This window comes from Cololabis saira, chromosome 2 (genome assembly GCF_033807715.1).
Source record: "Cololabis saira isolate AMF1-May2022 chromosome 2, fColSai1.1, whole genome shotgun sequence".
NCBI classification, from domain to species: domain Eukaryota; kingdom Metazoa; phylum Chordata; class Actinopteri; order Beloniformes; family Belonidae; genus Cololabis; species Cololabis saira.
The window spans coordinates 49,877,304-49,892,818 of NC_084588.1; the positions used below are offsets into that span (position 1 = coordinate 49,877,304).

Sequence of the window (15,515 nt, forward strand, 5' to 3'; positions counted from 1 at the left end):
AAAACACCACGGCCTGCTGCCATCTTAATTTACTGGTTTATCTTCACTTGTTGTTACATCTTTTTAGAGCCCATCTTATTAAAACAGAGCATATGTGGTGAGAGCCACAAAAAGGGCAGAATAGAAACTAATTAATCTTTAAGATCTTCCAGTGGGACTTGCTGCTATGCTCTATTTATTCTCCAAAATGACTGAAGTCGGTTCTGACCCTCCGTAGATGATACAGTACCTACACGGGTCTCGACCGGTCAGTTCGGACTAGTTCAGGTCTGGTGAACCTGGAGCTAGTGTTGTTTTCATCAGCCTGTTTCAGTTTTAGTTTTAGTCTTGTCTTTGTGTCCAGCTATCATTTTAGTTTTTATTAGTTTTAGTCACGTTCATTCTCCTTTTAGTTGTGTCAAGTTTCAGTCGGTTTTAGTCAGAATTGTCCAGGACCATATTAGTCTAGTTTTAGTCAAAGATTGTATTTAGCCAAACCCATTTTGGGTTATCTTATTATTATATTATTGTTACCTTATAGACTCAAAAATACAATCATTCCAGATACAGAAGACTCTCATTTGAGTTTACAACTTCTTCTTCCGGCTCTCGACGAAGGCGGACGCTTTTCTGCTCCTCTCCCTTATCTATCTGCCCTGCTACTGCTGTTGTCCTGTCTCGTCTTCAGAGCCTCTCCTTTTCTCAAATTCTACAATCATGGAATTGATTAACTGGTATCTCAGCACAATTGACCAAATTTTTGCGACAAACGTCAGGGGGTAAGGGAGCCCTCCTGCCCCGATGGGACATTTTTTGCTGTATACACAATGGATTCCTACAAATATTGGAAACCGTTGTGTTTGGCGATTCTGTGTGTAGAGGACGTTGAAGATGCTTCATAATTGGATTTATGATAGCAGGATTTCTCCTAATCGGAGGAGGGGGATTCCTGGTCTACCGACAAACGCGTAAGTCGTCGACAGCTGTTTTGGCTCTTTCAGAGCTGCCCGATGTGGCTGAAGGGACAAGCAAGGACAACGCTCAGACTTTAACGTTGGGGGAGCAAAGCCGTAAGCTAGATGCGATTCTTGAACAGAATCGCAGGCTGGCGGCGGTCTTTGAGCTCATTGGCAAGATGGATAAGACCTTGGAGAAGTTGGAAGCTCGGCTTGGCGGGAATTGATCACAAATTCGTCTGATTGGAGTCGCCACTGAGGAACCAGAGACTTAAGGCAGACGGAAAATTACTGAGTCTGTCTGTTTGCAAAATAATTGTTGATTCTATAATCTGGCCTTGACTTGTCACAATCTTCCTGGTGGAATGTAAACAAGGTGACTCTGCCCCCACTAGCCCTCCCCTCTTCAGGAACATATGTGGACTCTTTTCAGAACTGACCGAGCCGCCTGATAACATCAAGGACATTGGCTGAGAGCAGCTCTGAGCAAATTTCACGGACTTACCGCTACACACACACTTGCTGATAAACACCTCCCTCATTCTCAACGCCTTCCTGGCCCCCCCTCCTTTAACCCCCCCCCCCCCAACAGTCTCCGGGTTTCGAGTGCCACGAAGCTGCGGCGATCACTTGGATGTACTGTGCCGGGACTCTGGAGGCCGTCCTTTATTTGCTTATTTACTCTTCATGACTGAAACTGTGCGTCTGTGTGTCTGCAGGTGTGAGGTGGACCTGTCCGGCGTCCCCTTCAACCAGAGGAAGCTCTTCAAGTGTCTGCTGGATCACTGCAGGGGACACCTGATCTTCCTGGTCACACTGGACACCTGCAGCGGCGTCTCCATCTCCGACCTGTCGGCGGCGCCGCTGGACGAGGCCCGGGAACGGCAGGACCAGCTGGAAAACTATGTCAGTACCTGAGTGTTTGTAGCATCACTTCACCGCCTGAATGAGCTGCTCCAGGTCTTAGCTGATGTCTTGATAGTCGTGATGGTGATTGGTTGTTTTGGACGCAGCAGTTAGAGGAGTCTGTAAAGTTTGAAGGAGGAAGTTCTGCTCAGATGGCTCTGACGGGGAACGACATGTGAAAGAGCAGAGAGAAGCAGCCCGTATCGCCACAGCGCTGCCGTCATCCGCCGCCCGGCTGTTGGGGCCGACTGGCTCCGTGGATCCGTCCCGCCGCTGCCAAATCTCCTCCCGCCATCTGCAGCCTCGGCTCGAATCACAAGGCCAAGTTTCTCCGGAGCCGGCTGCATCATCGGCTGCAGATCCCGGGAGATCAGCAGAGTCAGAAATACTTACAACCAGTCGGTCGGAGCCCCGGAGGCCGAGCTGATGAGAGCAGGAACAGAAGTCCAGACTTTACATGATTCACTGTAATTTAATTAAAAAAGTATTTAGTCAGACACCAATTTTTCCCCAGAGAGGTCTAATTTTCATCATAGGTAACTTCAACTACGAGAGACAGAATGGGGGGGAAAGAATCCAGGAAATCACATTGTAGGATTTTTACTGGATTAATTGGTAAATAAATTCCTGGGTAAAATAAGTATTTGGTCACCTACAAACAAGCAAGATTTCTGTAACTTCTTCTTTAAGAGGCTCCTCTGTCCTCCACTCGTTACCTGAATTAATGTACCTGTTTTAACTGGTTATCAGTATAAAAGACACCTGTTTTAACTGGTTATCAGTATAAAAGACACCTGTTTTAACTGGTTGTCAGTATAAAAGACACCTGTTTTAACTGGTTATCAGGATAAAACACACCTGTCCAAAACCTCAAACACTCACACTCCAAACTCCACTATGGCCAAGACCAAAGAGCTGTCAAAGGACGAGAGAAACTAAACTGTAGACCTGCGAAAGAAAGAAAGAAAGAAAGAAAGAAAGAAAGAAAGAAAGAAAGAAAGAAAGAAAGAAAGAAAGAAAGAAAGAAAGAAAGAAAGAAAGAAAGAAGAAGAAAGAAAGAAAGAAAGAAAGAAAGAAAGAAAGAAAGAAAGAAAGAAAGAAAGAAAGAAAGAAAGGTTGTTATTGACCAAATACTTATTTTCCACTTTAATTTGCAAATACATTCTTTAAAAATCCGACAATGTGATTTTTTTTATTTATTTTTTTCATTTCGTCTCTCATAGTTGAGATATACCTATGATGAAAATTACAGGTATATCTCATCTTTTTAAGTGGGAGAACTTGCACAACTGGTCGCTGACTAAATACTTTTTTGCCTAATAGGTACCTATGAAGTGTCGGCAAACACTTTTGTAGTTAGATTTCTGTCCTCACCGAGGTATCGAGGGTGATAAGTAGGACATTTGGTGCAGATTCATAAATATTCTTTAAATCACAAGATTTGCAGACATGTTTGACTCAAACATGGTCATTAAAATAAAAAGCTATTTAATTTAGGTCAACATTTATAGAGAGACCAAACCTATTCCTGGTTTAAAGTCCTGAATGAAGCAGATAATCAGGACTTGAGTAGACTCTTCACCGCTCCTCTGCTTGGAGCTGCAGACCTACAGATGGCAGCATCCGCCTGACCACGGCCGTCGCCGCGGCGACAGCGTTCAGGGAGCTGCACGTTGTCATGACGTCTTATTTTGAAAAGCTGATGGCCAAATAATGTAGAGCTTTGGGATTCATGAACTCTGTGGCCTGAGTCACCAGTGATGATGATTCACATAAATTCATGCTTGTTATAAAACATGTTGATTTTATTTCATTTTTTGGTGCCAATAAAGACAGATTTAGATAATCGTGCAACATTTACGTGGTGTCGTCTGCTTCCCTCCTCAGAGTCTGAAACGGTCCCTGAAGAACCTGCGCGACGTCGGTTTCCTCCAGGTCAAAGTTCTCAAGGCCGCAGATCTGATGGCGGCTGATTTAAACGGTATTTCACTCTTTAAAGTAGAAAACCGTCTTCTGAGCTGATTCGTTAAAGTTTTTTTTTTTTTTTATACTTTAATTTTTATTGTAGTTTTGTGTTATACAATAACAACAACAGTTTACACTGAATTCTACATTTCCATGTCAGAAATAGATGTATACGTAATGCAAAACACAACAAAAATAGAAAGAACAAAGCAGTCATGGCTACAGGCTCTGTAATCAGAGCCGTGTTTATACATGCAGGTTCAGTGTCTTGAATTTTCATATCAGTGATTCCTTAGGTATCTTTCATTGTGTCGTAAATTATCAATTGTTCCCATTTTTCCACAAAAACACCCCATTTCTAAGTTGATAGGTCATTCTTTCCATAATATAGATCTCTCTTATGATTTCCAGCCACCGGTTTATATCAGGGGATTCAGTCTTGCACTAGTTTGTTGTTATTGCCTTCTTGCTTGTGATCAATAATATTTTATCTAGATATATCTATCTCCGGCTTAGACACAATCAAGTAATAATAATAGTAATAGTCAATGAATACGTTTACATGCAGTCAAAATTCAGGTTATTGCTAATATTCCGGTTACTGAAACATTGGGAATATTCCGTTTACATGGTAATTAATCATTCAGGATATCTGGATCAAACCAGTGACGCACGGAGAACATCATGACGCAATTTCCATCATTTCTGCTTCTTCTTCCTGTATCCAAATTCAAAACAAATGCTGCTTCAACTTTTCTCTCTCCTTCTTGTAAATCTTCTATCCCGGTACTTTCTACCGTCTACAAATGCAGAAATGTTCATATCCTTCATTACATTTATGAAGTGATTAGTCTCCTCCTGGTCTTGGTTTCTCCGTGTTTATAAGAACTTCCTGGACTCAAAAGACCAGGATTCCTTGTGAACAGAACATGTGCAGAAAACACATTCCTGTTCCGTTTGATGGGATATTCCGTTTGGTGTTTACATGACCCAATATTCAGGTTTTAAAAGGAGTAACCCAGAGGTCATATTCGGGTTTTTAAAAACCAGAATATGAGCAAATTCAGGTTATTCAAAGGGGTTATTGGTGTTTACATGGCCGTGCAAATTCGGGTTATTGCCAATATTCGGGTTTTAAAAGGGTTATTGATGCTGGAAACACAGATACAAATACAGTCAGTTATACTTCCTAGGTACGTAACTTTACATTCCTTAGGTATGATTTGTTAAAGTTTTAATGTTCCCTGCAGGGAAGAGCGATCCCTTCTGCGTGTTGGAGCTGGGAAACGACCGTCTGCGGACGCACACCATCTATAAGAGCCTGCACCCCGAGTGGAATAAAGTCTTCACGCTGTGAGTTTGGCTTCTGATTCTCTGCCATCTTCTACTATTTGTTTGTTTGTTTGTTTGTACTGTTTATTCCGAATATGCCAGGAAGCAAAATAATAAAGCATAGAAAAACCGAAAATAAATGACATATTCGAAAAGGATCCATATATACACATACACACATACCTAAACATACCTACACATACATGCACACATATACATATACATATACATATACACATACACACACAGGCTTCTCTGCCTCTCATCACCATGCCATATCAAATGAATGATATTAAACAATAATCATTCATGAACTTTATCCTTTGTACCCTTTAAACAACATATTTTTGTACATTTTCTTGAACTGTTGGATATTTGGACTTTGTTTGAGTTCCTCACTTAGGTTGTTCCATAGCTTGACCCCGGTAATAGATATACAGAAACCTTTCAAGGTTGTTCGTATGTTTAAGATTTTGAAGTTATGTTTCCCTCTTAACTGATACCCTCCCTCCCGATTCCTAAATAAATTTTGGATATTTTCTGGTAATTGTCTGTTTTTTGCTTTATACATGATGATTACTGTTTGGTAAGATATGATGTCAGTGAATTTCAGTAGTTTTGATTGTATAAAAAGTGGATTTGTGTGTTCCAAGTAGTTGACCTTATGAATAGTCCTTATTGCTCTTTTCTGCAGGATGGTAAGTGACTGTAATGAAGTTTTGTAATTATTTCCCCAAATCTCAGCACAATAATGTAAATATGGCAAGACTAGTGACCAGTAAAGTGTGCAAAGTGAATTCTGATCCAGTAGTTGTTTTGCTTTGACTGCAATGCTTTTTGAAACTTTGGCCTGTACATGTTTGATGTGTGGTTTCCAAATCAGTCTGGCTATTTAGTCATTTCAAAGCATATTTGAACTAAAAAGGTCTATCGGACCTGGTTTTCTGCCCGTTCAGGCCCGTCAAAGACATCCACGACATCCTGGTGGTCACCATCTTCGACGACGACGGAGACAAGGCTCCGGACTTTCTAGGGAAAGTTGCCATCCCCCTGCTCTCGGTACGGACTCGCAAACCTGTTTACTCCGTCTGAATGAAAGTGACGGTTGGCTGAGACGTGATCCGGCCTGACTGGCGGTCAGGTCGGAGCCGGAGTTCAGCACCTGATGCCCTTTGTCGTCCGGCAGATCCGCAGGGGACAGCAGATGTTCCCGCTGAAGAAGGAGGACCTGGGTCGGCTGTCGAAGGGGAGCATCACTCTGGAGCTGGAGGTTATTTTTAACCCTGTAAGTAGAAGTTCAGCCTCAGACGTGTGATGGGTGTGAAGGACGGGTCCGACGGCGTCTCGTGTCCCCCGCAGGTCAGGGCCAGCGTCAGGACCTTCCAGCCACCGGAGCGGCTCTTCGTGGAGGACAACCCCAAGTTCTCCAAGAAGGTTCGACATGTCTGCCGTCTGTTTTATTTATACTTTTGTATTTTAGTTTTTACAGTAACACAAGTATAACACCGGTGTACTGATGCTGATGAACGTATGAACAGATACCTGGTATACGGAGACTAGGAATGGGAGATACTTTACCGTTCACGATAAACCGTCAAAAAAATTCCCCACGGTAAGAATTTGTATCTCGCACAACAGGAAGGAAGGAAGGAAGGAAGGAAGGAAGGAAGGAAGGAAGGAAGGAAGGAAGGAAGGAAGGAAGGAAGGAAGGAAGGAAGGAAGGAAGGAAGGAAGGAAGGAAGGAAGGAAGGAAGGAAGGAAGGAAGGAAGGAAGGAAGGAAGGAAGGAAGGAAGGAAGGAAGGAAGGAAGGAAGGAAGGAAGGAAGGAAATGAGCCTGAAAGAAAGAAAGAAAGAAAGAAATGAGCCAAAAAGAAAGAAAGAAAAGAAAGAAAGAAAGAAAGAAAGAAATGAGCCAGAAAGAAAGAAAGAAATGAGCCAGAAAGAAAGAAAAAAATGAGCCAGAAAGAAAGAAAGAAATGAGCCAAAAAGAAAGAAAGAAAGAAAGAAATGAGCCAAAAAGAAAGAAAGAAAGAAAGAAATGAGCCAGAAGAAAGAAAGAAAGAAGAAAGAAAGAAAGAAAGAAAGAAAGAAAGAAAGAAAGAAAGAAAGAAAGAAAGAAAGAAAGAAAGAAAGAAAGAAAGAAAGAAAGAAAGAAAGAAAGAAAGAAAGAAATGAGCCAAAAAGAAAGAAAGAAATGAGCCAAAAAGAAAGAAAGAAATGAGCCAAAAAGAAAGAAAGAAAGAAAGAAATGAGCCAAAAAGAAAGAAAGAAATGAGCCAAAAAGAAAGAAAGAAAGAAAGACAGAAAGAAATGAGCCAGAAAGAAAGAAAGAAATGAGCCAAAGAAAGAGAAAGAAAGAAAGAAAGAAAGAAAGAAGAAAGAAAGAAGAAGAAAGAAAGAAAGAAAGAAAGAAAGAAAGAAAGAAAGAAATGAGCCAAAAAGAAAGAAAGAAATGAGCCAGAAAGAAAGAAAGAAAGAAAGAAATGAGCCAGAAAGAAAGAAAGAAAGAAAGAAAGAAAGAAATGAGCCAGAAAGAAAGAAAGAAAGAAAGAAAGAAATGAGCAAGAAAGAAAGAAAGAAATGAGCCAAAAAGAAAGAAAGAAAGAAAGAAAGAAAGAAAGAAAGAAAGAAATGAGCCAGAAAGAAAGAAAGAAAGAAAGAAAGAAAGAAAGAAATGAGCCAAAAAGAAAGAAAGAAAGAAAGAAAGAAAGAAAGAAAGAAAGAAAGAAATGAGCCAAAAAGAAAGAAAGAAAGAAAGAAAGAAATGAGCCAGAATGAAAGAAAGAAAGAAAGAAATGAGCAAGAAAGAAAGAAAGAAAGAGAAAGAAAGAAAGAAAGAAAGAAAGAAATGAGCAAGAAAGAAAGAAAGAAAGAGAAAGAAAGAAAGAGAAAGAAAGAAAGAAGAAGAAAGAAAGAAAGAAAGAAAGAAATGAGCAAGAAAGAAAGAAAGAAAGAAAGAAAGAAATGAGCAAGAAAGAGAAAGAAAGAAAGAGAAAGAAAGAAAGAAAGAAATGAGCAAGAAAGAAAGAAAGAAAGAAAGAAAGAAATGAGCAAGAAAGAAAGAAAGAAAGAAAGAAAGAAAGAAAGAAAGAAAGAAAGAAAGAAATGAGCCAGAAAGAGAAAGAAAGAAATGAGCAAGAAAGAAAGAAAGAAAGAAAGAAAGAAAGAAAGAAGGATAAATTCTCGTTGATACGTGTTTGTGTAACAAACATGGCGGATCTGAGTCATTCCAGTTTTGCAGGTTTAATCATTTAATTGGATTTTATTAATTCAATGTAATTGGTGTAGTTTAGTATTTATTATCTTTTAGAGCAGTGATTTGGCTCCAAAGACTGAATGTGGTGATAGATTTATAGTTACAAAGATGGAGTTGAATTGGTATTTCTTTTATCCTCATTTTAATCGTTATGGGGATAAATGTCAGAAATGATCGTGATAAATGTTTTAGTCCATACCGCCCATCCCTAACGGATACCAGGGTCGGCACAATACAGTTTGTCTTTTCCGAGTTCATTTCTTCTCCACCGGTGGGATTTGAATTCAGTCCATATCATCCTTAGTCCATATTACTCTTGAGCACATAGAGAGTTTACCTTGATATCTCATAAATAGCTGACAAAGAAATAATAATAATAATTAAAGCTGCAAGCAGCGATGAACGGGCCCTCGCACTCACGTCCACCGCCCCCCATAAGCATATCAGAAATGACACCACCCACGACTCTCTATGTCAAACCATTCAAAAGTTATAGCAGAAAAAAGGAACAACCAATCAGAGGAAGGGGCGGGGCTAATTCAGGCCAATGAAGGTGAAGGACTCATTACAGAGTCCCATGACACCACCCACAACTTCCTATGTCAAATCATTCAAAAGTTATGGCAGAGAAAAGTATTCTAGGGGGCGCTGTTGAGCCGTTAGGCCACGCCCATTAATGCAAACCATGAAATATCAAATTTATCGCCAAGCCTGCCTTGCATGCAAAATTTGGTGACTTTTGGAGAACTATCAAATATGGACCAATCAGATGAAGGGGACGAGCGCTTTTTCACGTCTAGCGTCGCCACGGTAACACTTTTGAAAGAGAAAAGTAATGTGCGTCGTCGCAGGAAAGAGACGCACATCTTGATAAAAAAAAACACAAAAATTTGCTTACAAAATTTTCGGCATACAGCCTTGAAAGAGAAAAGTAATGTGCGTCGTCGCAGGAAAGAGACGCACATCTTGATGTAAAAAAAAACACAAAATTTGCTTACAAAAATTTCAGCATCCTGCCAGGCTCGAACTCCCAACCACCGGCACCAAAGACCGCAATGATCTGGTTGAGCTATATCTCAGCTCATACCTCACATTGACTTACTGGGTTAGGAGAGACCAAGATAGCGATATAATGTCTGGAACCTTTTTTTCCAAATTTTTTAAATATTTGTAAGGTATAAATATTAGTAAAACACTACTATTTTATTATTACTTTTTCTGTAACCATTCAACCGCGGTTCTAACCGGGCTGAGCACGGGACTATTTCTAACGTCACCACATTACAACAGCTGATTGGTCGGGGGGCGGGGCCGTCATCACCCTACTCGCCACTGATTGGTCGGGGGGCGGGGCCGTCATCACCCTACTCGCCACTGATTGGTCGGGGGGCGGGGCCGGCAGACGTTTGAATCAGGAAGCGGGAGTCAAACCATTAAAAAGTTATAGCAGAAAAAAGGGACAACCAATCAGAAGAAGGGGCGGGGCTAATTAAGGCCAACGAAGCTTAAGGACTCATTACTGAGTCCCATGACACCACCCACAACTTCCTATGTCAAACCATTCAAAAGTTATGGCAGATAAAAGTATTCTAGGGGGCGCTGTTGAGCCGTTAGGCCACGCCCATTAATGCAAACCATTAAATATCAAATGTATCACCAGGCCTGGTTTGCATGCAAAATTTGGTGACTTTTGGAGAACTATCAAATATGGACCAATCAGATGAAGGGGACGAGCGCTTTTTCACGTCTAGCGTCGCCACGGTAACACTTTTGAAAGAGAAAAGTAATGTGCGTCGTCGCAGGAAAGAGACGCACATCTTGATGTAAAAAAAACACAAAATTTGCTTACAAAAATTTCAGCATCCTGCCAGGCTCGAACTCCCAACCACCGGCACCAAAGATCGCAATGATCTGGTTGAGCTATATCTCAGCTGTCAAATATGGACCAATCACATGAAGGGGGGGGCGCGCCTTTTGGCGTCTAGCGTCGCCACGGTAACACTTTTGAAAGAGAAAAGTAATGCGTGTAGTCCCAGGATGGAGACGCACATTTTGATGTATAACACTGGGTGCACATTACGGTTCGGGCCGTATTAATTGCCGAAGGAATGGCATAAATTGCGCCAAAATTACACAATTAATTCAAAATGGCCGACTTCCTGTTCGGTTTCGGCCATGGCTCCAAGAGACTTTTCTTGAAGTTGTGCCATGATACAGGTGTGTAGCGATTTTCGTGCATGTACGTCAAACCGTATCGTGGGGCTTGAGGCACAAAGGTTTCCGGGGGGCGCTGTTGAGCCATTTTGGCACGCCCATTAATGTAAACCATAAAATATCAAATTTACCGCCAGGCCTGGCTTGCATGCCAAATTTGGTGCCTTTTGGGGAACTATCAAATATGGACCAATCAGATGAAGGGGGGGTGCGCTTGTTGGCGTCTAGCGTCGCCACGGTAACACTTTTGAAAGAGAAAAGTAATGCGTGTAGTCGCAGGATGGAGACGCACATTTTGTTGTATAACACATCTGGGTGCACGATACGGTTCGGGCCGTATTAATCCTCGAAGGAATGGCATATATTGCTCCAAAATTATGCGATTAATTCAGAATGTTCAAAATGGCCGACTTCCTGTTCGGTTTCGGCCATGGCGCCAAGAGACTTTTCTTTAAGTTGCGACATGATACAGGTGTGTACCGATTTTCGTTCATGTACGTCAAAGCGTATTATGGGGCTTGAGGCGCAAAGTTTTTTCGGTCTGAACCAATCAGATGAAGGGTGGGCGCGCTTTTTGTCGTCTAGCGTCGCCACGGTAACGCTTTTGAAAGAGAAAAGTAATGCGTGGTGTCGGAGGATGGAGACGCACATTTTGATGTATAACACACTTGGGGGCACGTTACGGTTCGGGCCGTATTAACTGCCGAAGGAAGGGCATAAATTGCGCCAAAATTACACAATTAATTCAAAATGGCCGACTTCCTGTTCGGTTTCGGGCATGGCTCCAAGAGACTTTTCTTGAAGTTGTGCCATGATACAGGTGTGTAGCGATTTTCGTGCATGTACGTCAAACCGTATCGTGGGGCTTGAGGCACAAAGTTTTCAAGGGGGCGCTGTTGAGCCATTTTGCCACGCCCATTAATGCAAACCATTAAATATCAAATTTTTCGCCAGGCCTGCCTTGCATGCAAAATTTGGTGACTTTTTGGGCACGTTTAGGGGGGCAAAAAGGCCCTCCTTTCGTCAGAAAAATAATAATAATAATAATAATTAAAGCTGCAAGCAGCGATGAACGGGCCCTCGCACTCACGGCCACCGCCCCCCATAAGCATATCAGAAACGACACCACCCACGACTTCCTATGTCAAACCATTCAAAAGTTATAGCAGAAAAAAGGGACAACCAATCAGAAGAAGGGGCGGGGCTAATTCAGGCCAATGAAGGTCAAGGACTCCATACAGAATCTGATGACACCACCCACGACTCTCTATGTCAAACCATTCCAAAGTTATAGCAGAAAATCGGGACAACCAATCAGAAGAAGGGGCGGGGCTAATTTGCACCAATTATGGTCAAGGACTCAATACCGAGTCCGATGACACCACCCACGACTCTCTATGTCAAACCATTCAAAAGTTATAGCAGAAAAAAGTATTCTAGGGGGCGCTGTTGAGCCATTAGGCCACGCCCATTCATGCAAACCATGAAATATCAAATTTATCCCCAGGCCTGGCTTGGTGCAAAATTTGGTGACTTTTGGAGAACTATCAAATATGGACCAATCAGATGAAGGGGGCGCACTTTTTGGCGTCGAGTGTTGCCACGTTAACGCTTTTGAATGAGAAAAGTAATGCGCGTCGTCGCAGGAAGGATACGCACATGTTGATGTAAAAAAAAACACAGAAATTGCTGACAATAATCTTTGCATTGAGCTGGGATCGATCCCACGATCTCCCACACGAAAGACGGTGACATTACCGCCGAGCCACGAATCAGCTTGGCCGTTTTCTGACTGACTGACTTAGGAGATACCAACATAGCAATGTAATCTGAGTCCCGAATTGTTTTTTCGTAATTTTTAAAATATTTGTAAGATATAAATGTTAGTAAAACCCCACTATTTGTTCTTTTGTGAATACAGAGTCCCATGACACCACCCAAAACTTCCTATGTCAAACCATTCAAAAGTTATGGCAGAGAAAAGTATTCTAGGGGGCGCTGTTGAGCCGTTAGGCCACGCCCATTAATGCAAACCATGAAATATCAAATTTATCGACAAGCCTGCCTTGCATGCAAAATTTGGTGACTTTTGGAGAACTATCAAATATGGACCATTCAGATGAAGGGGACGAGCGCTTTTTCACGTCTAGCGTCGCCACGGTAACACTTTTGAAAGAGAAAAGTAATGTGCGTCGTCGCAGGAAAGAGACGCACATCCTGATGTAAAAAAAACACAAAATTTGCTTACACAAATTTCAGCATACTGCCAGGCTCGAACTCCCGACCACTGGCACCAAAGACCGCAATGATCTGGTCAAGCTATATCTCAGCTGATACCTCACTATGACTTACTGCGTTAGGACAGACCAAGATAGCGATATAATGTCTGGAAGTTTTTTTTCCTAATTTTTTAAATATTTGTGAGGTATAAATATTAGTAAAACACTACTATTTTATTATTACTTTTTCTGTAACCATCCTACTGAGGTTCTAACCGGGCTGAGCACGGGACTATTTCTAACGTCACCACATTACAACAGCTGATTGGTCGGGGGGCGGGGCCGTCATCACCCTACTCGCCACTGATTGGTCGGGGGGCGGGGCCGTCATCACCCTACTCGCCACTGATTGGTCGGGGGGCGGGGCCGGCAGACGTTTGAATCAGGAAGCGGGAGTCAAACCATTAAAAAGTTATAGCAGAAAAAAGGGACAACCAATCAGAAGAAGGGGCGGGGCTAATTAAGGCCAACGAAGCTTAAGGACTCATTACAGAGTCCCATGACACCACCCACAACTTCCTATGTCAAACCATTCAAAAGTTATGGCAGATAAAAGTATTCTAGGGGGCGCTGTTGAGCCGTTAGGCCACGCCCATTAATGCAAACCATGAAATATCAAATGTATCACCAAGTCTGACTTGCATGCAAAATTTGATGACTTTTGGAGAACTATCAAATATGGACCAATCAGATGAAGGGGGGGCACGCTTGTTGGCGTCTAGCGTCGCCACGGTAACACTTTTGAAAGAGAAAAGTAATGCGCGTAGTCGCAGGATAGAGACGCACATTTTGATGTATAACACATCTGGGTTCATGATACGGTTCGGGCCGTATTAATTCTCGAAGGAATGGCATATATTGCTCCAAAATTACGTGATTCATTCAGAATGTTCAAAATGGCCGACTTCCTGTTCGGTTTCGGCCATGGTGCCAAGAGACTTTTCTGTAAGTTGCAACATGATACAGGTGTGTACCGACTTTCGTTCATGTACGTCAAACCGTATTATGGGGCTTGAGGCGCAAAGTTTTTTCTGTCTGAACCAATCAGATGAAGGGTGGGCGCGCTTTTTGGCGTCTAGCGTCGCCACGGTAACGCTTTTGAGAGAGAAAAGTAATGCGTGGTGTCGGAGGATGGAGACGCACATTTTGATGTATAACACACCTGGGTGCTCGTTACGGTTCGGGCCGTATTAACTGCCGAAGGAATGGCATAAATTTCGCCAAAATGACACGACTAATTCAAAATGGCCGACATCCTGTTCGGTTTCGGGCATGACGCCAAGAGACTTTTCTTTAAGTTACGTCATGATACAGGCGTGTACCGATTTTCGTGCATGTACGTCAAACCGTATCGTGGGGCTTGAGGCACAAAGTTTTCAAGGGGGCGCTGTTGAGCCATTTTGCCACGCCCATTAATGCAAACCATTAAATATCAAATTTTTCGCCAGGCCTGGCTTGGGTGCAAAATTTGGTGACTTTTTGGGCACGTTTAGGGGGGCAAAAAGGCCCTCCTTTCGTCAGAAAAATAATAAGAATAATAATAATAATAAAAAAAATACAAATAATTCCTACAGATACAATAGGGCCTTCGCACTGAAGGTGCTCGGGCCCTAATAACGCGAAGAATTCCTACAGATACAATAGGGCCTTCGCACTGCAAGTGCTCGGGCCCTAATAATAATAAAAAAAATACAAATAATTCCTACAGATACAATAGGGCCTTCGCACTGAAGGTGCTCGGGCCCTAATAATGAGGTGCATGTTGTAGTAGTTGTTAAAGGAAAGAAAGAAAATGTTAATAATATGTTAACATAAAAGGTCTTTTACAACATTCATGTGCGTCACCCATTTGTACCAATACTTGTCAAATGTATCTGAGTCTGAGAGAAAATGTCAGCCTTTTTTTCATGACAAACATCTCCTTTACAATTGTTACCCACTAGGGATGGGCGGTATGGAGTAAAAAATGTATCACGATAATTTCTGGCATTTATCCCGATAACAATAAAAATGACGATAAAAAAATACCAATTCAACTCCATCTGTTTAACTATAAATCTATCACCACATTCAGTCTATGGAGCCAAAACACTGCTTTTCTTTCTTTCTTTCTTTCTTTCTTTCTTTCTTTCTTTCTTTCTTTCTTTCTTTCTTTCTTTCTTTCTTTCTTTCTTTCTTTCTTTCTTTCTTTTTTTCCTTCTTCTGACGAAAGGAAGGCCTTTTTTCCCCCTAAACGTGCCCCAAAAGTCACCAAATTTTGCATGCAAGCCAGGCCTGGCGATAAATTTGATATTTCATGGTTTGCATTAATGGGCGTGGCCTAATGGCTCAACAGCGCCCCCTAGAAAACTTTTCTCTGCCATAACTTTTGAATGGTTTGACATAAAGACTCTTGGGTGGTGTCATCGGACTCGGCATTGAGTCCTTGAGCTTCATTGGCCTGAATTAGCCCCGCCCTTCTTCTGATTGGTTTTCCCTATTTTTCTTATATGTTTTACCGTTTTACCGTGAACCGTTTTACTGTTTACATTCCTTTTTCATCAGTTTAGTTTTCTGTCTCTTCAAAATAAAAGCAAATCCGTGTTGAAAGAATATAACAAAATAAAAGCAGCATAACAATAGAAACA

At 41.8% G+C, this 15,515-nt stretch overlaps 1 protein-coding gene across 1 annotated transcript in view; it reads left to right on the forward strand.

Moving 5' to 3' along the window:
• The window catches only part of LOC133456724 (multiple C2 and transmembrane domain-containing protein 2-like), an 87,974-nt gene that overhangs the window by 48,686 nt on the left and 23,773 nt on the right, over nucleotides 1–15,515 (forward strand). Inside the window, 7 exon segments of the mRNA XM_061735279.1 lie at nucleotides 1,528–1,571; nucleotides 1,655–1,841; nucleotides 3,729–3,822; nucleotides 5,057–5,159; nucleotides 6,095–6,197; nucleotides 6,325–6,423; nucleotides 6,498–6,572. Coding sequence (XP_061591263.1) covers nucleotides 1,528–1,571; nucleotides 1,655–1,841; nucleotides 3,729–3,822; nucleotides 5,057–5,159; nucleotides 6,095–6,197; nucleotides 6,325–6,423; nucleotides 6,498–6,572 — 705 coding nt within the window.